At 43.1% G+C, this 25,205-nt stretch overlaps 1 protein-coding gene across 6 annotated transcripts in view; it reads left to right on the top strand.

The window, feature by feature from the left end:
* Positions 1-25,205, top strand: part of MEGF11 (multiple EGF like domains 11) — a 392,338-nt gene that overhangs the window by 124,917 nt on the left and 242,216 nt on the right. For all 6 annotated transcript variants that reach the window (XM_059714543.1, XM_059714542.1, XM_059714540.1 and 3 more), the window contains one exon: positions 17,713-17,805. In XM_059714543.1, coding sequence (XP_059570526.1) covers positions 17,713-17,805 — 93 coding nt within the window. The remainder of the gene's footprint in view (positions 1-17,712; positions 17,806-25,205) is intronic.

Genomic DNA, 25,205 nt, shown 5'->3' on the forward strand with positions numbered 1-25,205 from the left:
AATCTTCAAAGAAATGTTGCCCCCCCCGTTTTAAATTTCCCTTTGCCAGCATTCCTGTATCTTTTTTAAAATAAATTTTCTAAGTCTTAACAGATTTCAAACAATATATTATTCTTATCTTTATAGAAGCATACATTAAAGCTGGTGCTAGTGCTTTGTGTAAGAGCCTGTGTATTACATTATTCAAATATACAGTATTCTGAACATCAATAATGCAACATAAATTAAGGGAAACAATATAAGAATACAGAGATACTCCGTGCCAAGGGACATATGTTCTGTCTCTCTCCCTCCCTGTCCTTTATTTTAAATCGGTATACAGTGAGAAACAGTGTGTGAGGTCCTTGTTCCTTGGGTCCATTGACTATGGAATTGAAATGGGAAAGGCATTGGTTTGGAATTTCTCCTTTTTATACCCCTTTTGGGTGCTTCCAGATCATTTTCCTGATGCATAGTGCTACCTGTTCCCATTCAACTCTCTGAATTCCTCCCCCAGTGCTGTGTTTTGAGGAGTTTTAGCTCTCCCTTCACAGACATGGAAAGCTAATGAGAAAGGACCAGACAGACTGCAGCAGAGCTGCTTAGTTCCGACTGCTCTTCTGCCACACTTGGCTACCTTATAGCAAAGAGAGTAGCTCGCAACTAATATTTAGAGCCTACTAAGCATATAGTGCAGCACTGTAGATCCAAGCAGCATTTGACAGAATGTGACCCTTCATTGGATATGCTGACCACATAACCCAGATTGCCTTCAGGCCTGTGTCCTCCATCTGCAGCTCCCCAGTAATGTCACAAGGGTCCTCCCATGTCAGACTCCTTGTTGTTCTGCTTGTTAACCTGAGATTCAAAAAGAAACATGAACTCCCCTCAAAGCTTCCTCACTGACTCCTACGTCCATCAGGCTGGCTTGTCCCTAGGCCCTCTGGATGTGCACTCTTTCAGGAGAGATTCCTTTGAGGGTGCTGATACAAGTGATTATTTTGTCACATGACTGGCCCCCTGAAGTGCTTTACAGCTGTGCCCTTACAGAAGTGCATGGCTGCAGATCTCTTTAAAAGGGCCTATCCCCTGACTATCTAATCCCTCATTACACGATGCAGAGCACTGTCATTAACTTGTGTAAGCACGTGCTGGGAGTGGACACAGCCCAGCCCTACTCATGGCACTGCCTTCAGAATGGGAGAGGGGAAGGGAGTGGAGGGAGTTCCCCCAAGGTGGGAGGTCTCCAATCTGTCTGCCCCATCCTCTAGCCCAGGCTGGGCAACCCCCAGACCAAGCTCCCTCTGCTTTCTTCCCCCTACTTCCCATTCTGAAGACATCACTGGGACTGGGAAGGGGGAGGGGCAGGGTTAGGAGAGAGCAGCTGCAGATTTGCAGCTGTGCCAAACTGCAGCTTGAGTCCCTAACCCCAAGACCCAGCAGCAAATGTCTGTTGGGTCCAAGGGATCCCTGTAATAAATGGCACTTCTTGTCCTTTCCATTTTCCAGTCTACCTCATTCTGAGCCCATCAAGCAGACCACTGCCCTTGCCCATTGCCTTCTCCCTGGGAGGCAGGCTATACCAGAGAGGGGCTGAGCACTGACCCTTAGAAGCTTTTGCTGTTTGGTGTGGTGCAGACAAGACAGGGTCCAAGGCAGCTATTCAGGTAAGGTACTATGTAGAGGTCTCTGGTGGAGGCAGTGAAGGGCTTCATTCTCTTCTCTCAGATGTCATTCAAGCTCTGAAATAGTCCTTGAGGTTAGTGATGTTACACTGATGAAAAACAGGGCCACAAGGTGGTGGGAGAGGGGGTTCTGAAGGAGAAGTACCACACTCCATGGAGAGGAGGAGGAGAACTGAGGAGCAGAAAGAAGGGTTGGGTGAGGTGCTTTGATGCATTGAGTCACCATAGTTATCTGGGAAGAAGACTTAGAGACCCTGGCGATCTCTATAGAGCAACAACGGAAATGCTTTCCTGGATGCTCTGGCCTCTTTGCGCCTAGTTAGTGGATGGGGATGTTAGATTTGAGGTGGATGCCACAGGAGGGACTGTGGCTCAAGTATGCTCAATTATGCTGGTACTAGGAGGAATGAAACCTGAAAGAGCCACAGAGCCCATCCGATGTGGATTCATGTTTGAATTCAAGCAAGTCTCTGTGGAAATTTTTTCCTGTAAGCTCACTTCACTGTAGAGATGCTCGGGAAGTGCAAACCAGTGTAGCCCATGAAAGTTGACAGGGTCTTTATGGATTCCCCTGAGGCCTTCACCCCTACAGATACTGTAGTGCCGTTGCTTCCCATCTTCTGTGAGCTTCTCTCTTTCTCCTCTGACTGCTTGTCAGTGTTGTGGTGCCTCGCTAAGGCTCCAGCCTGAATTGGACAGGTCCTGGTGTATAACACCTGCCAAGTGATTATTAAACAATCATCTTAAGAGAGAGTTGCCATCTGTACGATCAATTCGGATGTATTATGGGCTTGTCAATCTTCAGTAAAGAACTTAATCCAGCCCGTGTCAGCTTTCCACTTCTGGTTCTCCTGCCTGGGTAAGAGCTGGTATGGATCCAATTTGATGCAAAGAAATGGCAAGCTGTACTGGTGTCTTTTGCTGCCAGAGCCAATGTGGTGTGTGCTGCTGGAGGAACAGTGGCCTTGCATTGCTTTCTAAGTGCTACCTTGGCCAGTCTCTACTCATGGTCAGGATTTTGGCAAGCTTACATGGATAGGTTTGCCTGGCTGACAGCCTCTGAGCATTTGTGCACCAACAGTGGGCCCAGGACATTTGCAAACAGTCCAAACAAGGCCTGGGAACTTCATTAATAGTCCAGGAGTGTAAGAAGCCAGGTTGACATCTTCAAATCAATAAAGTCAAAAACCGAAAGGACGGGCAAAGTGAAACACATGTTGAAAATTAAAGTTGTTTTCTTAAGTCCTCCTTTTCCTCCCTCCCCACTGTAATGGATTCATTTTCCTTCTCCTCTGTTGCAGTTTCAGAGCATGGGAGAGAAAAAGAGAGCCAACTAAATCAAGATGACCTTTAGAAAGGGCTCCTAGTGTACATACAGATTCTGAGATAGCATCTTTTCACTCTTTTCTATTGTAGTCTCCTCCAACTGTGACCCTCCCCTTGTTACTTGTCACACAATAGCTCTAAACATCAGGGAGGCTCTCAAAAGTTGGGAGGTAATTCTCTGGCAGAGTCCTTGTTGATTCAGAAAGTGCTACTTGTCAGTTTTTAGCTTTCCCTTCCCCCTTTATTCGTTACCCTATGACTTCTAAACTGTACAGGAAAATGAATCAGTCTTACTCTGCAGATGCCTGAAGTTTACATAATGCACAAAAATAGAAGCAGCCTCCCCCTGTGCCATATTTGAGAAGAAAAGGCTCATCAGTGAGACTCTCATTAAACTTCCATACCTCTGGCATTAATGGCAACCAAAGTCTATCCAGAAAGCTGGTGTGAAACCGTCGTTATTTTCCAAGATGATTATTTTAATAATGTAGATATGCCACTGCGTTCACCGTGTGAGGTAGAATCAGACAAAGAACAAACAGCCTTTCCTTTTCGCATTTAGGAACCTGTGCACTAAAAGCAGTTACTTTTGTCTTATCTGTCCTTTTGAATTACTTAGCACAGGTCATGCTTATGTTAAGTTAGCTACAAAGCAACAATGCCAGGCAAGTCTGTCACATCAGATACTGGATGAAAATAGTTGCATAACTCAACAACATTACTTTCCTGTTTGTTTATATAATATACTGCATGGCGCCTGAAAAACAATCCAGCTACCGTACAGCTGGACGTACGAAGTCTGCATTTTATTACTTGATAGGTTTTTAAAATGTATAGGAAATAACCTATCATGTAAGGTTTTCAAAAATGCCTGTGACTTAAGGGGTTAAAGAGAGACTAGAGGCACAGATTTTTAAAAGTGCCTAATGATACAGATGGGTACCTAAGGGAAGGATTTAAAAGGACTTAGGTGCTTGCCTCCTACTGAAACCATGCTTTTGCAATTATGAGCCTGAATTTCAAAAGCACTGAACACTGCAAGTCCTTAAAAGTTGCTGGGAATCAAAGGTGTTCAACCTCTCCAAAATTAGGCCTTATATTAAGTAATCAACAATAATATTAAAGTGTCATTGGTAGCATTCAAAGTTACCAGCCTAACTGCAGCTTGCAGCAGTGTTGTCGTGTGATTGAGCCAGTTGCTAATTTATTCAGATATTGCCTTGACCTGTGAGTTCAGCATCAGAGGAGCAAGAATTCAAGAGGATGCTTGAGTAGCCAGCAAGTAAGTTGAAAAGCATGCCATGGGGCAAAAAGGCTGAGCTTATAGCAGGAAAAGGGCTTGTAAGTGGCAATGGAGCTATTCCTAAAAACACACATGAGGCTATTCTTGAAATCATTGCTCCTTTTTGTTCCCTAATTGTTTTCAATGAGGGAACAGGATGAAATTGGCTGATTGCTTGAAAAGCATCTGTTAACACTTCATAATCCAGCATGAAAGAATTCATCAGACATCAAACAAGGCTAATTAGAAGAGTGCTCCTCTTTCTACTGTGTTGTTTTTTTTTTTGCTGTAGCTGTTACCAGGACCAACCATGAGAAATCTGCATTTTCTGCAGGACCACCCTGAGTACAAGCTGTTCTCTTTGGTTATGCACATAGACGCTCTCAGTCTTTCCCTTTTACTGTTTTTTCTGCATTTCACTTTTGTTTGGTATATGGTGGTTTATAGCATGGCACATTCTTGTCCCTTTAATAAACATTTCTTAATGTGCCCTGGGGAAAGTTTTGTATGCAACTGCAGACCATTAGAGATTTCATCACAAAACATTCTTTTCTGAATCAGTATTTTTCAGAGAGATTTTTCAATTTACGAACTTTACTTCTTTTGAGATAGTGGGCAAAGAGATGCTTTCAGCCTGTTTTTAGGTCCAACGTTTATTTTGCTTTAAGAAAGGAAAATTCCATTTAGCAATCCTGCTGCTTTTATTGATTTGTATTACGGTAGCACCCTGAAACCCATTTTGCTAGGTAGCATATGAACCTGTGAACAGAAAGATGGGCTGTGTCCCAGTGATGAATAAGAAAGTAAGCATCTTGGGATCTGCATGTTATGGAAACTGTCTTGAAAAAAAGACTAATTTCTTTTTAAAGCAGATCAAATATCCTACATACATCTTAGCACAGATATAGCACATAAGCAGGCAAAATCTGCTCTCAGCTACAACCTAGTAACCTAACCAACACACTAGGTCTGCTGACATGGAAAGACTTCCTGAGAGAGGCTGAGATAACACCAGATTCACAGTTTGGCCTATCTTCGTACATGCACAAGTTTCAGATTCCCAGGTTGTTTGCAACCTGAGTGCAGTTACTTAACTATTTATCAAAATGATATATAAATATTATACTGTACAAATACTACAGAAGGGTCACCTGTGTCGAAGGAGACTAGGCATGTTGCCCAACTATATTACGGGGGTCAGCAATGTTTTTGGGAAGAGTGCCAAAAACACTTGCACCCTTGACTTGTAAGAGGTTGGTGTGCCAAGGGCGGATGGTGGGGGAGCCATGAGGGACCCAATCCTTGCTGTAGCAGCGCAGCCCTGGTCCCTTCCCTAAAGTGCAAGTGCCAAGCAAAATGCCCTTGCATGCCACAGAGACATGTGTGCCAGAGGTTGCCTACCCCTGCTATATTATATATGTACTGGTATATATTTATGTATACATTATATATAATATAGTATATACTATATTGTGTGTGTGTGTGATTGGAGATATATATATATAAGAGGCTGCTGAGAACCTGTTCACTCTTCCTAAAATCCGACCCCCACCCGCCAACTACTTTCTGGTTTGAAGTGAATGTATGAATTGTGGGCATTGTGTAGCAGCATATCTGATCAGAAGTCAGATTCTGTCAGTAGTACGATGTTTTCCCTAACAATTAAATGTATAGGCTAGACAGCAAGCCTGGTTCTTTAGTTACCCATACTCTCACAAATTAAAGGAAATTAGCAGAAATCGGTGGGATTACCCGTGTTATATTTACGCCCTGAGATCAGTATCATTCCCAGAAGTTGTACAATAATTTATTTCTTGGATCTCTTTTCTGGCCCTATTCAGTAAGTTACTTTGAAATGCAGCTGATACATTGCCATGGTTCTATCTAAGGGTGAGAATACCATATGTATATAAATATTGCATCCCCACTAAGGTTAGTATAGCTCACCCAAAAGACTAGAGCGTGATCTTCAAACAGAATGCCCTTCTCTCCCTGGTCTCATCAGTATGACCTCCATTTGCAGGGTATGGATTGATCTGAAATGAAATCTGAAAGGCACCGGCCCTTCAGGACCTGAGCCATATAATAGCCCGGCTTCAATGACAGCGTTGCCTTAGAAATGTGTCCATATTCATCCTGTTTTGGGGGTGAAATAAATAAACAATGTTTGTTGTTAGATTAGGCTGATGAAAGTGGGAATCATCATGAATGGGGGTCTCATTTGGAAAATCAGTATTTTCCTCAAGGTGCTGCAGTACTAAAAGTCACTGAGAGGAATCAGTGGTAGTAAGGTTTTATTATGTCTTGTGTTGCAGCGCAGAGAAGCCAAGAAGCATAGTGCAGCTGGGAGTTCTTGATTTGTCTTCTTCTGATCTTTGCACTTGTGACAACATTTCTCCATTCACCCATCCTCCCTTACATGCACAGTGGTCCACATACTGTGGACCTGTGAAAATCAACTGTAGCCAAGCCGTGTCATTTACTGATAGAAAACAAGATTGTCATGGTATGATGGCCATAATTCATGGCTAGCCATCAGTGGGGGAATTATAGACATGTGGTAATGCTGTTGATTCAAAAAAACAACATTTCATGGGAGCTGGCATGTGATGGATAGAGTTTGTGCCGCAAGGGAATTCGCTTAATATCGTGGGTGGATAACCTTTAGCAGAATGTGCAAATGCTGCAATTCTGAAGTGATTTCCCAAGAACAAAGGCTTCATTGCTGTGATATTGTATTAAAGTGTTTAAGGTCAAGACCTCCTTTCCTCTTTGACACCAGGGCTCCAGTTGTACATCTGAGGGCAGAATCTAGCCTGGTAATCGATGTTGTAATTGCTTTTTTGATAATAGTCCTTTGCTTTGGTGTCATCCCGCATGCTGCAGTTATTGCAGTTAAAATTGGGCAGGGACTCGACCAATGTTGGAATCTCTGAATTGTCCACATTATTTCATAGGGAAAAACTAGGGCTATTCATAAATCAAAGCCAGGTGATTCGGCTAGTGAAAAGCACCACTGGAAATGCACTGCTGCAGCAGAGTTCCATGTGGGCTGAGACATGATGGAGGTACTTACCTCTGCCTGGACAGGAGCTCCTGGGACACATGAAAGCTGCTGTCTGTTGCTCTCCGTCTGTGCTGGAAGAACCATGCATCGATACCATGGAGATGCAGAACGCAGATAATTCTGCCTGAGGGGGGCATCTCTTGAACAGAAAACAGAGGTGGGATTTGATAACTGTTCAGATACCTGAAGAGCACTTACAGAGAAGACAGAGATGGGCTTTTCTCAGTGACTCCAGGGAACCAGACTAGGAACAATGGCTTCAGGGCTGCAGCAGGGGAAAGTTAACTTGGAGATTAGTAGGAACTTTCTGACTCTGAGGGTGGTCAGACATTGGACCAGGTTACCTCGAGTGGTTGTGGAATCTCCATCCCTGGACGTTTTCAAGAGAAGCTTGGGAAGACGGTTGTTTGGGGCAGTTTAGTTGGGCATGATCCTGCCTTGAGCAGAGGGCTGGACTAGATGACCTTATGAGATTCCTTCCAGACCTATTTTCCTATAATCCTGTGATCTAATGATCTCTTCTTCCCCATTACCTACTAGCATTGTACAGCAGGGACATCTTAGGTAGGCACCTGTTTTTCCCAGTTGAGATTTCCCAGCCCAGCAAGACCTCCCTTCTTAGGACAAGAAAGCAAGAGAGCTGAATCCCCCCTGTTGTTAGGAACAGGAAGGATAAAAAGCAGGAAGAAATGCTTTCCCCTCCTGTTCTCTTTTCTTAAACCTTGAGTTTCACAATACCAAATCTTATTGACTCCAGTGAGGTCTGGGGGATCAAATCCATCAAAATTAATAGTGTGGAGCAGCAGAGGAAGAGGGAAAGTGTTAAATATTTCTATCTCCTGCAGAAAATCCCATTAGTTATCTTAGAGACATCACACAAGACCGTTCAGAGGTAAAATCACATTAACTTTGCAGGTAGTAAGATCAATTTCCCAAAGAAAATTAGTTAGTGGAAATGTGTCTCCCAGAAATTGTGGTGGTTGGTGAATTTAACCAAAAATGAAAGGGGGGAGGGGGGAGGATTTTCCCAGGTCATGGGCTCTGCTCCGCTGATTCAGCATATGGTTTAACCTCATTAACAAGTTGAACAAGCATGCTATTTCTCACAAAGTGCACTAATGGTTGTTTTGAACCTCACGGTTGGGGGTGGAAAATCCTTTATCAGAAAATGTTAAATGCTGAGAATAATCCCAATGAATATTATTGTACTATAACATTGATTACCCAAATTGATTGAAGCCACACGCTTTCACTCTGTGCAGTAAAGGGAAATTATTGTTTTTAGCTGCAACAGCAGTAACTTTATGAAATCAGTCACTGGCTTTAAATGATCCACAATTTATTAATATTTTAACTGTTCCCAAAGAGTATCTTTGGGCCCAGCATTATTTGCCTTGATGGCAATGGGAGCAAGACTGGGCCCTGAAAGGGGTAGCCCCTTTGCGAGTCCTTCTGATTTCCACAAGCCTAGGATTTCACCCAGAGTTGCTCTTCAGTGAGAGTTGAGGACCGATTGTGGGTCTACCTCCTTCATTCCTGCAGAGCCTTGGAGGCCAAGCCATCCATGTCAAGGCTGCAGTCGTGGTCCCTGGTAACGTATGAGGCTCCCCTCTATGCTTGACTATGTTCTTAGGCCTGCTGAAGATGGACGTTAAGGGTATGTCCTCATTACAGCATTCACTTGAGCTTTTACCCATCACCCACCTTCTGGCAATGCACAAACTCTCTTATCTGAGTTTTTAGCAGTAATTTAAATCCAGGCTAGTTCATCTGGTTGGGGATGGAGATTGAAGCTCAAGTGCTATCTTTAAGGGTTATCTGCCTTTGTAAGCTGAATGACTCGTGCTGATAAGTCACCAGTGCTTTTCCACAATTCCCCCTCTGTGCCAAGGCAGACAGAAACTTTCTCCTACTGCTCTGTGCAAAAATCATAGTTCAGTCCATCTTAGTGAAACCTCAGTCTTGTTCCTCTGACAGCTCCTGCTACCTTCTGCCCCAGGGAAAGGGCACATTTACAGCCCTTCTCAGAAACCGTTGAAAGCATCCTCACATCCTCTCTGTCTTTCTCTCAAAGCCGATAAGAGGAACATTGGCATGATGGTAATACAGACAGCTGATTTCAAGTGAATGGATGTATGATACCGTGAGCTCTTCCCAGCCCATTATTACTGTTGTTATTATTTCTATTGCTGCTATGTCATCAACATTCCTATGCACACACCATTGCTGTTCCAGGAAAGCAGTCCTCCACTTCTGCCCAGATTCAGTCCTGGAATTATCCAAGAGATCTTCCTTTCCTATGGCAAAGATGACTGCTGTTCCTCCATTCTAACTATTCTCACCCATGAAACCCTTTGCTAGTGTTTATGTTGGGAAGAAATGTTAATGGAAAGAGACCAGTAGAACAGATGCAGTAAACCACATACCTAATGCTGCTTGGGATGACCACCTAACTATGAGCTAGAAGCAGTCACTGAAATGTGACATGGACTAAAACTGATGCTGATCAATGTAAGATTTACAGCCTCCTTGGTAACAAAGCACCTGATTTATAGTTTGCATCATAAAAACCTGGCCAGATGACGCATCCAGTACTGCACATGTCCACAGCATACTGGTAGGAGTCTTGTCCTGTTTGGAGATCTGGTGGGCCAAGAAGGTAGGTGCCACTGTGTTCAGCATCTTACCAAGCGTTAGATCCATGGATTATTATTCATGTGATAACAGACACCAGAGTCCAAGCTGATGCAGATGTAATTCTGCTTATTAATAAATCATCACATACTAAGGATTCATAAAAGAGTGTATTGGTCCTTTGTGATTCCAGTGGAATACTCTGAGTTTGACCCGGATGGTTTTAGCATGCATGTTGACACAGCTGAAGATGCAAAAGTCCACAAGCTCCTCTCCTCATTTCTGGTGCAACTCATATTGCTGACCATGCCCTTGGACCTGATCTTTGGCTTAGATGGAAAGATTAAGAATAATACATGACCACCACTTCCGTACCAAAGCAGTATTAAAAAATCTTCTATCTTTGAGGTGGCAAAAAACACCTGTGTTCCTGATTTTGCCCAGACTCACTTATGGACTCCAGCAAAATAGAGTACACTGCACTTCCAAAGCAAGGTGTCAAGTGCCCAAGACTTGACCATTAATAATTTTTCTATTGCCCCTACAGATCTCTTTGGTTGTCTGACACCTGGAGCTAGATCAATAAAAGGTTGGAAAATAGTGGTTGACTAAGGTGGGATGAAAAAATAGTTCTGCAGAGCCAATGCTGAGGCTATATCTCATGCCAGGGAAACCCCAAGGAGCTGTCCAAGGTGATAATGGCTCCACGCACTGAGCACCAAGCACTGTAAAGACGTATCATACTACTGCATTGACAAGATCATACGTACTGGGGTAGTTTTTTCAAGTGGTATGAATCCTAACCAAAATAGCTAGCATATCGGAGAAGAGACTTTACTTTCCTCCTTGTGGTGGGAAATAGCCTGACTGACTAACAGTGAAGAAACTTGCCCTGGGTACATTTGCTCTAGGCAACTACCTCTCGGTGTCAAGTTTGCATTCCTGAGAAAACATGCTAAGGAACTTGCCACAAACCAGTGCATGCTGGCTTGTGGCAAGGCCTAGCCCAGGTCTAGCCCAGTCTGGATTCAGATCAGGACATGGTGGTGAAACCACCATAATGGCACTAATACATGACTTCTTCCTGTCAGTGAGAAGGACCATGTAACCTTTCTTATCTTCCAAAACTGTAATGCAGAATTGGCCTTACTGACCATGCAGCCCCACTGACTTGCCTGTGAGGGAGCAAGAGAAATTTGTTCAAGTGGTTTAAGTCCTTCTTAGAGGGATACACCCTCCTCCACTGTACCCCAGATTGCAGAGTTCCACAAGGATCAGTTCTCTGTCTCTCTCTTTTTTCCTGCAGCCATTAGTTGAACTGGTCGCATGACCTGTTGCTGACTCAAGTACCAGCAACAGGCTAATGACAGAAAGGTCTGTCTGCCATTCACTGCATACAACCAGTGCTTGGATGAGATCAGTACATGAATGGAAAGCAGCTGTCCAGAGCCCAAGTGAAACATGAGCAAGGCAATGCTGATAAACAGAGGACAGTATTTCAAAGAGTCTGTAACCATGATGTACTCTTATTTGATGTACAGCCATGACCAGTCAATGCAGCCTGTTAGTTGAGGCAACACTCTTTGATTCCTCACTAATGCCAGTGTCTTGCGAAGGAATGCTTGTTATCATTTCCACGTGGCTTGGAGAATCTGTCCCATCCTTGAAGATTATGCCCTGGCTTCACATATTCGTGCCTTTGTTGCTTCTTGGTTGGGCTACGGTCATGCAGTACACCTAGGCAGGAAGCCTGCGGTATTTAGGAAACTCCAGCTCAGCAGCATAGGCTGCTGTCAGCACTTCAGATCTATCCTTGGTACTCAGTTCCCATAGAATTGTGAATCAAGATCAAAGTGTTGGTCATTAGTCATTACCTCCCTGGTCTGGGCCCAGGATACCTAAAGGACACTGTAGGGTTTTGGGATTAGGGTCAATACCTTCACCCCTCTGGCACAAAGGGGATCTCTATCATAAGAAAAAAAGCTCTTCAGTGAAGGAAACAGAACGTTTTTAGGGATGTTTCATGACTTTTTGGAATGAGCCTGTCCAGAAACTAAGGATCACTGTAACCTCACCCTCAACTCCTAAGCGCACAACATGTTTCTTTTACCTTGCTTGCTCTAATATGCATACAGACCAGTATGTATATTTAGAAGGAAGAAAAAGAGCTTTCACCTTCGCTCCTTAATTCCCAGATGAAATACTGCTGTGCATGTAAATCTCCTCCTGGGAGGAGGAGGAGAGAACAAAAAAGGCCAGGTGACAGATTAGTCTCATTGCTTACTGCCCTGCTGACAGGTCCTTAGATATTAGAGAGTTAACATGATATAAGAAACTATATAGGGTATAAAAGTGCAGCACAAAGCACCATAGGATATGCCCCCCAAATTCTTAGCAACACGTGCAGAAGGAAGCAGCACCAGTGAGGACAGAGGAACTCGCACTGAATTCAGTGCGATTGCCCCATGTGGGCTGGTTAACCTGGCTCCCAATCCCCCTGAGTTAACTCCAACTGCAGAAATTACCATAGGTAGCATTGCACTGCTCATGATGACAAACACTTTGTGGCTGCTCTGTATCCTGCAGCCAGAAAACCTGGATGATTTTCCAGCACCTCAGATAAAACAGTTGTTTTCCAACCTGTTATTTGTATCTTTAGAGCCCCAAATGGCTATAGTGATTAAAAATAAACAGTAACATTTAAAGAAAGCTGAATAATAATTTAAAGACTGGGAAGAATGAATCTGTATGTCTGTTTCAGCAAGGATTGATCTTATATGTTGAGTAAATCAGCATTTGCAATTATAAAGCAAATAAGTGATAAGCATCAAATGGATTGTTTTAGGACTCCCTTTGTTGACTTTATTCCATGATAAGGAGCAGTTTCTTTGTGACCTTGAATATGGTGAAATAACTCATGCTAAACGCGTCGCTACAAAGTTGGCATTTTGGCAGGACTTTGATGTAGGTCACTTTATTACCAGGCTGAATCAAACTACAAACTGATCTTATGCTCATGCCAAGAATGCTAATAATAAACTGATCAATGAGGTGCTGGATTGTTCAGAGTGGTCGGGGGAAAAGCAGACATAAAACCAGTGGAATTCCAAAGGTTGAAATGCTAGTGCCATTGTGCCGGTAAGAATTATATGACTTGCATTAGCCTGATTTGTCTTTACTCCAGGGGACTATAGCTGCGTGTCAAGCTGGACAGTGTCAGAAAGTATATACTTATCTTTATTTTTTTTGACCTTTCTGTGCAAGTAATTTTTATAGTTTCATTAACTAGTAAGATCATTTGCAAACCATTGTACAAAGTATATTATGAAGAACGCCTTGGGGACCACAGCATCCTATTATATGGAATGTTAATAGAAAGAAAAATTAATTTAAACTCTAAAGATTATAGCAAGACAAGACTTCCCCATTATATTGGGGAATTTGAAATTTTTACTTGCAATGGTTATACTTCAGAGAAATGCCATAACCTGACCTTTTACGTGGACATTATAGATCTGATTCAAATCAAAGACAGTAGCAGGGTTCCTGATTAGTTGCCTCCTCAAATAAACTGACTCTTGGCAAATTAACCTTCCATTTAGGAAAAGGGCTTTCTGTGTCATCTGAGGGGGGTCCAGGCCAGTGTAATTCCATTGGTTTCAATTGATTTGCTCCAGTGAGGTCAGAATCGAGCCCTGCCATATTATTTCGCCAAATTAAAAGATCGCAGAGTACAGTGTGGCTTTCTACAGTGCTCTTAGTACTTGATCTATTCGAAACGGCTTTAAAACAAGTACCACTATGGTTACTATGTAAGTGCTGATAGCAGAGGGCCCAGTTTTGGCATGGCTCTTCCCCACCCTGGGTTGCGCAGTAAACTCTCAAACTGATGTGCCCGTTTGCCCTGCTCGTGGGGTGTGAGCGTACACAGCACCTGAGTAGTTTTGGATGGAAGAATGTGTCTTCCTCCTGATGTTGAATTGAGGGTCGAGAGTGACTGCCAGGCAGGCTGCTGTGTGCAGAGGTAGAGTGCCGTGTGCAACAGAAAGGTACTGCATGCGCAGGCGTGTGATTGGTCAGTGTGAGAACAATGCCCATTGTTGGGCTGGCAGCACGTAGCCCACCTGAGAGTGAGCATGAGAGAGACCGCCAGGGAAGAGACTACTGAGTGTGTGAGACATCTGGGTGCTGGGGTCCTTCAGTACGTGGAAGGTCCCAAGAGCTGGGAACCAGCTAAAGGATTGTTGGCATCTGTGGGCCAGGTCTCCAGAAAGAGCCAAAATCCTGCAGGGTGGTAAGGGTGGGAGCGGCCGCAGACAGCATCCCCTTTAGCCTAGCAGAGAGAGGCCATACGAATGCTTCCAATCTCTGATCTGGGAGTGGGGCCGGCTGAAGGCGTGCAATGTTGAATAAGAGTGCCCAAGAGGCTGGGGCGCCTGAGGGGGGGGGGGGGGGGTGAAGGGTCCGTGTGAGGACCGAGTGTTTCTCCGTGGGTGAAGCTACAGGGCAGCGTGCCTTGCACCCTTGGAGGCAGCTTGAGGAACAGGGTGAGTGGAGGACCTGGGAGGCCGCTGGCTAATCCTGAAACTTTAATTAGCACAACATTGATTGTGGTTATTATTGTTGTTGATTAATTGGCTATTGTTGTTATTCGTATTGTTGCTTTGTTGTTGTCCCTACTAATAAATATCTCTTTCTCCCCTTGGAAGCGGGTTTTATTTAGGGATTTAACCAAGTCTTATTAGGGTCTGATAGATGGCCTGCGCCCTTACCTGCCCCAATCATAATTTTAATTGTTGGTTGGTCTTTCAGTCAACAGTTTGGTGACCCAGGTGGGACCCAGTTGGCATGATCTGACTAGCCACCCAGCACTTGTACCTCTGATACACTTTGTCCATCATGTTTTTTACATCACAGCAGCATGCTGTCCAAATGCTTTTAATGAAGTTGAGCATCCAAGTTTATTAAGGCAGAAGTTGTCGCAGGGGTTACAGAGAGAGGTAATTTTCTTCTGCACTGGGTAAACTGCTGTGCAGCAAGGCACGCAGGGTCAGTGGATTCTGCAGATGGGACATTGATGGTTAGGAATAGGCATGAGACTTTCCGGATCTTTGTGTTTTCATTTTTCCTAGTCTTGCAAGAAGACTGTGATGTGCTTCATTTTTCTGTTTTGTGGCAAAGTTATAAATGGAAAAACGACTTCTGCCTGTTAACATTCTTTTGTCATGGGGGAAAAAGTACATGAAAATAGGCTTTTCTTGTTTTGCAGTCAGGAGAAATCTTTTTTTTAACCTGCTTTGTGTGGCATAAAATAATCTGCAACATACTTTTATAGCTGTTTCCACCCAAATTTAAATGGACACTTGGCTGGAATGGTTTAGTCAGGGATGTTCCTACCTTGAGCGGCGGGCTGGACTAGATGACCTCATCTGGTCCCTTCCAGCCTGGCTTTCCTATGATCTTAATAAACCAGTATTACACCAGAAATGCCAGTCAGTTTGACACTGCTTAGGGGCTGAAGTACTTCTTGTAATGTGGAGAGAGAAAAACAATCACTCAGTCAGCCTTCTGGCTCACAGCATAGCCAGGAACTATGATCACCTTGTGGAAACAACAAAAAGTGCTACAGAGCTTTATAGAGAGGAGAGGACTGACTTGTTTTAAACATAAATAAAGAAATGTAAGAATTGAAAGTGTGCCAAATTTCAGGACCAAATTCGTTGATCACATTTACCATTGTAAATCAGGCATAGCTCTGCCAAATGCGATACCATAACACTAGTAAGAATAGGATCTTGTTGTAGACTTGAGCTGTGCATAGCACAGGCTGTTTACAGTACCTCATACAGATCGCCCAGCATATTGTGCCTTTATATTTATTTGCAGCTCCATTGCCGTTCCTGATCTGAGTTGACCAACAGCTCTGAAATGTCTGCAAAAATAGGTGGTGGCTCATATGTCTATATGAACAAATCCTGTTTTTCTAATGCCTCAGCCTAGATTTGGTCCCATACCTGCAACCCAAAGTCAAGTCACAAAGCAATGAGTTTAGAGTATTAGCTGTCAGTATTTCGTATCTCCTGCAGTACTATCGGAACACAAGATCTGAGTAATGAATCAGTTGCAGTTTTGCCAGCCAGACTGAACCCAGAAAGGAATCCATTGATACAGACTGCTCTTGCCGTCCTGGCAGCGAGTCAGAACTCCCACTGATGTAGAAGTCCAGTTGATGAACCGTTCGGTAGGCTAAAGACTACAAGATTTGTCCCATCTTTGGGATAACGAGAATACCATTTACAAACTGGTGCTGGGTCTAAATCTGTATAGTTTCCTGAAACAGGTTTCTGGGTTCAGCCTCAGATGGTCCAAATTCAGAACACTAACTTGAGCATCCAGACCAAAAGGAAAGATTCAAGAAGGGAGCAAATCTTGTGCTTCAAACAGTCCAATAAGAACACCCTACTATCAGTGTTCAGGTACATGAGTAACCTGATATCCCACTAAAGGTAAAGGGGAGGAAAGTACAAGGGTTTCAGGTTTGGTACCAGCCCTAATAATCAGTTTTCATGTGATTGTTTGTTGGCTGAAGTGAAACGAGTTTGATTGTCTTAGTCTAGTTCCTGCTGCAACATCTTAAAAAAGATATTCTCAAAATGCTTTCCTTGTGACCTTGTTTTACAAGGCAAAAATAGGGTTTTGCTATGGTGTCTGGATTCCTCCCTCTTGGAGCGGCTCCTTCCTAAGCCAGCTTCAGCAGCCCCTGGGATAAGCAGGCCCAACAGCTGTGACTTCCAGGCAGCTCTTAATGGTGCAGCAGTAAAGAACACTTGTGAACCAGTGCTCACACTATTACCTGTGACATCCTGGTATAGACAAGCGTAAGGTGTGTGCAGCTGAGCACCAACAGTCACTAGCCTTGCAGGACTTTCACTGATACTCTGTAGGCCAAGCCAGAAGCCACTTAGTGGGCTCAAGTGTCTGAATTTGTTTTTAAGCATTTTCTACATTTTCCCTATGTGATGGGAATGCCAACGTGTACTGTAAAATAGGTCAGCAGTCGAAGGGGCATGGGAGAAGAAATGTCTTCAAACAAAGAACTGTTCTTATTAAGGAAGAAGAAAAGGAGCTTCTCTTAAGTAGATTTCTAGCCAATTGACAAGTGAGACAGGAAATGCAGCTAGTTTTTCATAGCTGGAGACTGGGGGAGATTGAACTCTCAGTAATCCACCTCTGGACAAATAAGATATGGGGCATTTTTAGTTATGGAAAACTTGATGACCTTGAAAAGACAGGGCTGTGACTTCAGTATTATGTAGTAAAACGATTTCTTTTCCTCTGGCTATTTTTACAAATCTATTTTGGATCTTAATACACTATTAAGACTCAGTTCCTTTTTTGGTTATGAGCTGTAGCCACTTTGAGTGCATTATAAGAAGCTGGCATTCACCAAGAATAATCGTCCTAAATGTCAATTTGGTAAAAGTTTTATTATGAGGAAAAATTGCTATCCAAAGTAATTTCTGGTGTTAGATTTTTTTTTCCATTACAAAAACCAGATGAGGATATGAACTTATGTCCAAAAGGGACCCACACAGTTAGTTTGGTCACCTAATATATTTTTTCTGCAAGTAGGATTTTGCTTTGTTTGAAACAAAATATTGATCTTTCAGGAACAATGACAGCCTGTGCTTGCTGCTCCCCATATATGTTTTACATTGCTTTATTTGCTTTCTTAACAGCTCTTTGCACAGAGGAGTGCGTGCACGGACGATGTGTATCTCCTGACACTTGTCACTGTGAGCCAGGCTGGGGAGGTGCTGACTGCTCCAGTGGTGAGTACAGGCTTAGAAGAAAGTATTAAAGACACATATGTTCCTTTTACAAACAAAAGAAATTAGTCGCTTAGGAACATGGCTGATTTAAATGGAAAATAAGGTGTACTGGTTAATTTGCAAGTTAATTAATTTGGGCCATCATCTTACCTCTGCTAATAGAGTGGTGATGATTTTCCATGTTCTTTGTTGCTTTTGTTTTTATGAAGTTCTATTAAATGCAATGGCGAATGCTTTTAACTCTTTCTTTCTCATCAGTAAAGCATTAATGATAGATGTTTGTATAAAGCTATCTCTGGTGTGATACTTTTTTGCCTCATCTACTAGCTAGGCTGCAGTTCTTGCCAAAATGCTTCCTGTGATGGATGACCATTCCGGATGAAAACATGAGCCTGTTGAAGTCAATGGGATTTTTTTCTATTGATTTGAATTGAGAACGAGATTTTACCTTCTGATTTAAAACTCTCAGTCTGTGTTCTCTGAGAGGAAGGGTGATGGCGCAGGGTGGGAGTTCTGTGTATTTTAGATATTTTCATTAGGAGATTCATTCTCACTTTCGGGCTCTAAAACACACAGGCTTTCCAACTGAGAGTATCTCAGGCTCTTCTTAATTGGTAAAAATAAGTTTTTTTGCACGATTAGTTCATGCTAGAATGAAACTGCTAGCATGATTTCCAGGGTACACATTGGAGAGTTACGCAATGTAGGCTCCATCCATTACTGACAATGGAAATAAGCTTGTTAAGTGAAGTCTATTTGTGAAGCAGGGAAGCAAATAAAGCTGCATCTGGAAAGATTCTTCAAGTCATTTACCGAGTGAACATTTCATTTTAGTTTTTGTTCCTCCCCCTCTTCCCTAGATTGATTGGTAGCTTGAAAAAAAACCCATTCTTGCCAAGCACGAAGATAATAGAAAGGGTAACTATAGAGGAAGACGCATTAGAAATATTGACAGGCTCAAAGGGCAGCAGCAGTTAAATAGGACCCGGGGTAAAAACAGCTCCTGTGATTGAAGCCAATGGGATGGAACCCTGGCTGGCCAAGTCAGTCATCAGTGCTCTGTCTCCAGCCCTGCTCCAGGGAGGGTGGGTGCAAGAGGACATAGGAATTATTCTGTTTGTGGAGAAGGGACCCCACACATCCCCTGATAAGCAGTCTGGGGAAACGAGAGGCTGTGTATAATATTGAATAGCTATTTATAGTCTTTTTATTTTCCCCCTCAAAGCCCTTGGTAAAAATAGTTCCTTCCATTGTGAAGTATTGCCCAGAATCTCAGGAACTAATTTTGCCGTTTAGTTATTTCTCAAACTGAATATGCCTGTCCTGAGAGCTGGTCAGTATTTATGCAATATATAACAATTAAGAGATGTTAAAATAACAAAGCTGGGAGGGAAAAACCTTGCAATAGCATGCACGCACAAAGTAATAAAAGTTCCATTCTGTGCGATAATGAAGACGAAAGGATGAGATGTCAGCCTACGGATAGGCCTTGTGGACTCAAACTATCCAGTGACTCTTATTAAATTGCACTAATTTTGCAAGTGAAGATAAAAAGAAAAAAAGGTTTTTCCTATATTGAATATTTAGCTTTTTAAAGTAATTAGGAATATTAAAGCCCTGACAATGATTGAGATAGAAACATTATTCATAACTTTTATTTCCGTGCTGGGCAGCGATCCAGTATATTTCATTTATGAGGTTTCAGCTGTGGAGAGAGGAGCGTTAGCCAATTCCTAAATTAAATATGCCCTGTTAACTTTTATAAATGATACCCCAGGATTAGCTTCAAAATTTAAGCTTTCATTTTATTAATATAATTACTGTATTCGCTGGACTATAGTGTCCATTGTCCCTCGTACCATTTGTTATGTGCAGTGCAACAAGCATTCTTGTCTTAAGGTCTGATCTAACAAGCACTTACTACTACGAAGTGCAGTGCTTATAACTGTGAATGGTCTCATGGAAGTCAGCAGTTATTGAAGTCAGTGGTGCTATGCCCAATACTAAGTGCCGTGCTGGACAGTAAGTGTTTGGAGGTCAAGGTTAAATGTCTTTTAGTGTGTCCATTAGTCTAGGAACACACTAGTTTCTGTAGCAAACAGCACGTAAGGGAATTTTGTGGTTAGTATCACATCTGGTACCTTTGAGTTCCCACTCAAATGATTAGATACCCATAATGTAGGGGTACTGACTGCCGCATCTTTACTGTGGGGCCGGCTTTATGTAGATTCACGTGTATGTGAATAGAGTACTCAAGATCTCATGGGCCCCTGCTACATGTTACATAGAATCATAGAAGTCGTGTCGGAAGAGACCTTGTAGATCTTCAAGTCTGACCCCCTGCCTGGGCAGGAGGGAAACTGGGCTCGAGTGACCCCAGCCAGGTAGGCATCGAGCCGCTTCTTAAAGACCCCCAGGGTGGGAGCCAGCACCACTTCCCTTGGAAGTTGGTTCCAGATCCTAGCCGCCCTGACTGTGAAGTAGTTCCTATGGATGTCTAATCTAAACCTACTCTCCAACAACTTGTGGCCATTATTCCTTGTTATCCCGGGGGCTCTAGGGGAAACAAGGTCTCCCCCAAACCCTTCTGGTCCCCCCTAGTGAGTTTATAGATGGTCACAAGGTCCCCCCTCAGCCTTCTCTTGTGAAGGCTGAACAGGTTCAAGTCCCATAGCCTCTCATTGTAGGGTCTGCCCTGCTGTCCCCGGATCATGTGGGTGGCCTCCTCTGGACCCCCTCCATGTTGTCCACATCCCTCTTGAAGTGGGGTGCCCAGAACTGGACACAGTACTCCAGCTGGGGCCTGACCAGTGTCGTGTAGAGGGGGAGGATCACCTCCTTGGCCCTACTTGAGATGCACTTGTGGATGCACGATAGGGTCCAGTTGGCCCTGCTGACCGTGACCTCGCATTGTTGGCCCATGTTCATCTTGGAGTCAGTGATGACTCCACGATCCCTTTCTGCCTCCGTGCTCTCAAGAAGGGAGTTTCCCATCTTATAAGTATGCTGCCGGTTACTACTGCCTAAGTGCAGCACCCTGCACTTGTCAGTATTGAAACATGTATTATGCAATTAACTGGTTGATCACACGGTAAATTTAGATCGGCCCCACATGCAAAGCAAGACTGGCCACACATGCAAAGCAATTATCTTGCAATCAATTGGTTAATTGCGTAATAAATTTAGACTATTTTTAGACATTTTTACCATGCCATAAAAATGTCAATCCAGTTATTTAAAAAAATCAGCCAGCTCCAAAGTTAGCGCTTGAAAATGTATAACAGCTTTATAGCTGGTTTCTGTCCAGCTTTAATTTGAATTTTTGGCAGGGCTAACAGAAAGCTTTCTTATTATAAGTTATGTGTTGGTAACTTTGGAGGCAAAGACATCAGCCCTTATGTTTAGTGTAGGCTATTTTAACCTGTTTTCTGGGAGTAGGATCTCCTGCCATCCTCTTTTGAGTTCAAAACAGATTATCGACTCTTTACCTACTACCTGGCCGGTCTCACCTGAAGACCAGATTTAGGATTAGAACCAACTTTATGCTGGGTGTCTCCCACTACTGTTAATGCTTACCCCGGTGGGGCTGAGAGCCTTGTAGACCTGGGTCCTCTTGGCACCCAAACAACATGCTACACTAGGAGAAATACCAACTGGGAAAGCCTCAACGTGAGGCCTAGGCAACATGTTGAAATTGTCCGCTTGTGGCCACAGCAGGACTTAGGTGGGATTTAAGCCTGCCTTTCCTATCAGGGTGAGTGTCACCCTGTCAGGAGTGGGGACAAATCGAGGTCCTGACACAAACCTTGAGCGCAAACCTTATTGGCTTCTTCCTCTGTGGTGAGGTTTTGATGTTTAGTTTTAGTTCCCCACCATAAGCCGTTGGAATATATGCAGCTAAATATTTGGAATAGTTACATCTCCAGTCTTCAAATTTCCCAGGCAATTTAAGTATCTTTCTCAGACTCTTTAAGTTTCACCTTGACCAACTTATCCTGTAAAGACAGTGTTTGAGGAGCTTACAATTCTCTGCAACTCTTCCATGACTGTTCAGAAGAAATATTGAAGTTCAACAGTTGTCAAGGTTTAAATAACTTTAGATGAACTGCTAAACAGTTACAGAAAAGACCCCCCCCCCCAAAAAAAAACAACAAAAAAACAACCTGTGCCATATTCAACTCTGCATGCTTTTATACCTGTGTTTTACTTCATGCTGTTGTACATCTGTTGATGCCTGGAGGCCTAGCCTTGATTTCACACTATAAAGTTGCAATATATTAAGCCTTGATTACCACAACAATAAAAAGAGAAGTAATGAGGTATTAACTAAAGAAACTGTTGAATAAAATGTTTTCAAGGTTTTAACAATGCTGAAAGAAAGAGTTCTCATTCATTAAAAGAAAAAATCATTAAAAATAAGATTTCTTGTCCCCCCTTTTAACTTACTGATTAAACCATGTTTATTTTGACTGTGCAACCTGTTCTGGGTTTTATAGATGCAAGTGCTCACTGTGAACTTTCCTGCTCACCTGTTCAATCATTTCAAAGCAATTAACTTTCAGCAGCATGATGCAGTGTTTTGGAGTTCTTGTAGGGAGGTGATTGAATGTTGAGGTTACTTGGTCTCTTCCAGTTCTGAGTAATAGCCATCCATATTTGTGAGCCCTTACATTCCAATCCAGCCAAGCACATGCTCACTTTCTTAACTTGAAACACCTGGATGTCAACGGGACTTTTCACATGCTTAAAGTTAAGCTCATGCTTAAGTGCTTTGCTCAATCAGATCTTAAAGCAAAGCCCAGTGGAAAATGTCTATCGAATTCCACATGCTTTTGGATCAGGCCTTAGAAGAGGGTAAGATCTTCTTTTCTAAACAAGGACTGCTGCTCCTCGGGCCAGACTGACAAGATAAGTATTTTTTATCCTGGGGAAAGCTAACACTCCCACAGCTTTCTGGTTTGTGACCATATGTAAGGCAGTCCTTATGGCTGGGGATGGGCGTGATAAATGAAGTTCAGAGCAAGAGCTGACTTCCCCCAAAGTTTGGGTGTCAAGAAAAGGGAATTTAAATCTGAATTTATCAGATTAGAAATGAAAAAATAAAGGAGATGTTCAAGCTGTTTGCTGCTCAGGTTGTTAACAAAGCAAATATGAAGCTTGATCAGACTGCTGTTTTAAGGAGTTCTTTGCATATTCCTACTACTGGAGTAAAACCTTGTTTTTTTCATGTTATCCCCTTTGAAAGGGGGAGAACACGATTATAGCAGTCCTCTCTAATGACATGCTGGTCATTAATACGAGTGTATATACACAGTGTCATTTCCATCAGGATTTCTTTAAAGAAACTGTCATTTGAGCAAGACCCTCTTTCATCTTTATCTCCATGTCAGAAAATAGCCAAGGTCAGAATGACAGGCAAGTATAACATCTCAGCAAGATCACATTTAAGGGTATAGCCCTGGAGCAGCTGGAATGCTCTGGTTCTGAGGTTCGTGATGAATGAGAACGGCAGCTGCTTTGCTAAATCGGAAGGTGGTTTGCTTTACAAACTACGAAAGCCACAGCACAAATCAGAGGAGACAAGTGGAGCACTTTAACAGGAGCCCGTGCCATTTCCCAGGCTTGGATTTTTGCTCAAATGTTCGCAAAATGCTTTGGGCAATTGGAGCAGATAAAAGATGTCTGAAGGAGCCACTGCTGATTTCTGTATACGAGGCAAACTCCAAGCAGTGCTGATTTCAGGGACGTTATCTGCTGGAGTCAAGCTGTTCTGACCTCTGCTTGAAGGGAAAGGGGCAGTTAGTCTGGGGCAACAGGTGACTGGGGTCTGGAGCGCACGTACAAAATAGACCGTGAGGGGCAGATTTTCAACTTGCGTAAATTGTCCCAGCTCAACTGAACTCTGTTTATATTCGCTCTGGATTGGCTCCTGAAAGTGAATCCATCCTCATAAAAGAGTCTAGACATTTCTTTTCATCCTAGGAAAATTCGGAATGTCATCCAGGTGAATGTAGCTCTGACCTCTGCGGGGCATCTCAGAGCAGGCTTGTGAGTAGGCTGCCTGCCTGCCTGAGTTTCCACTGTGTCCCGTAATACGTTACCAGCCCTCAGCCTTGTTGATGTGAAGAAGGGTTCCCTTGTGAGGGGGAGCAGAGCCCACCACATGGATGAGATTTATTGCAGGCTATTTATACAGAGCGCTGAAATCCGGTCTTGGTCTTCTTCAATGAGTTAGTTCTCTCTTCACTTGATTTTAACATAAGACTCTAAAGTGTCAAAGAGCCCAGACTTAGGACTTCCCAAGCCAATTGAAAGAGACATCCATCCCCAGGGAAATGCTTCATATATTGTCCTGGATTCAAGCCAAAGCTCAATTGCACCGTCTCGGTAGGACCTGGCTTTAGTGTGCAGAGATCCCGTTGCAGCAGTACAGCCTTCTCTTTTGAGTCCTTTACAGGGGTCTCCGCAGGTTCTGACTTTTAAGTAGCCCTCTTAGCTGTTTTGCTCGTTAGGCGGGAAGGCAAAAGCGTGGGAATCCCTAATCAGCTCTGTCCCTGACCTCTGAGTTGATCCTGTTTTTTGTTTAACACTGGATTTAACTCCTATGCTCAGCTCTGAATTAAACTTTAATAAGACAGTGGTTATATCAACTTTGTCTTTCAGTGCCTTTGTCGCTCCCATGCCAGAGTTCTTCCACAGACTGTCCGCCTGCTGTACAGAGCTACATCCTTCTAGGTCAGGATATTTCCATCAATATGGTGGAGAGGAGGCATAGGAAAGCATTACCTGCTGGCTTATCATAAGCAGTATGTTTCCCTTCACTTCCTTCCCCCGAGAGGAATTCTTGTCTTGTTTGCTTAGCTCTGAAAGACTTTTATTGAAGGACGGTGCAAAGTGGACCAGGCAAATGCTGGCAGTGACTGAGGACCCTGCTACACATTACATATATTACACAGTTAACTGGTTAATTGTGCAATACATTTAGCCTGGCCCCACATGCAAAGTAAGACTGGCCACAATGCAAAATAATTATCGCACAATTAACAAGTTAATCGCACAATAAGTTTAGATCACATGCAAAGTAATTATCATACCATACAATGACTGTCCAGCTATTAAAAAAAAGCCAACCAACTCCAAAGTTAGTGCTTTAAAATGTTGACAACTCTATAGTTGGTTTCTATCCAGCTTTAATTTGAATGTGTGGCAAAGCCCTGAGACATGTTGAGACTGTCAGCTCTTGGGGGACAGTCCTGTCCTTTTGTTCTGTATTTGTACAGCTCCCAGCACTTTGGAGTTCTGGGCTGTGACTGGTACTGCTGGGCACTGCTGCAATACTAACTAGCAAGCAAGAAGACACCTCTCCACGTATTCTCATCTGAGAGTGTGTAACATTATTG

The sequence above is a fragment of the Alligator mississippiensis genome, chromosome 11 (assembly GCF_030867095.1).
Source record: "Alligator mississippiensis isolate rAllMis1 chromosome 11, rAllMis1, whole genome shotgun sequence".
Classification (NCBI taxonomy): Eukaryota; Metazoa; Chordata; order Crocodylia; family Alligatoridae; genus Alligator; species Alligator mississippiensis.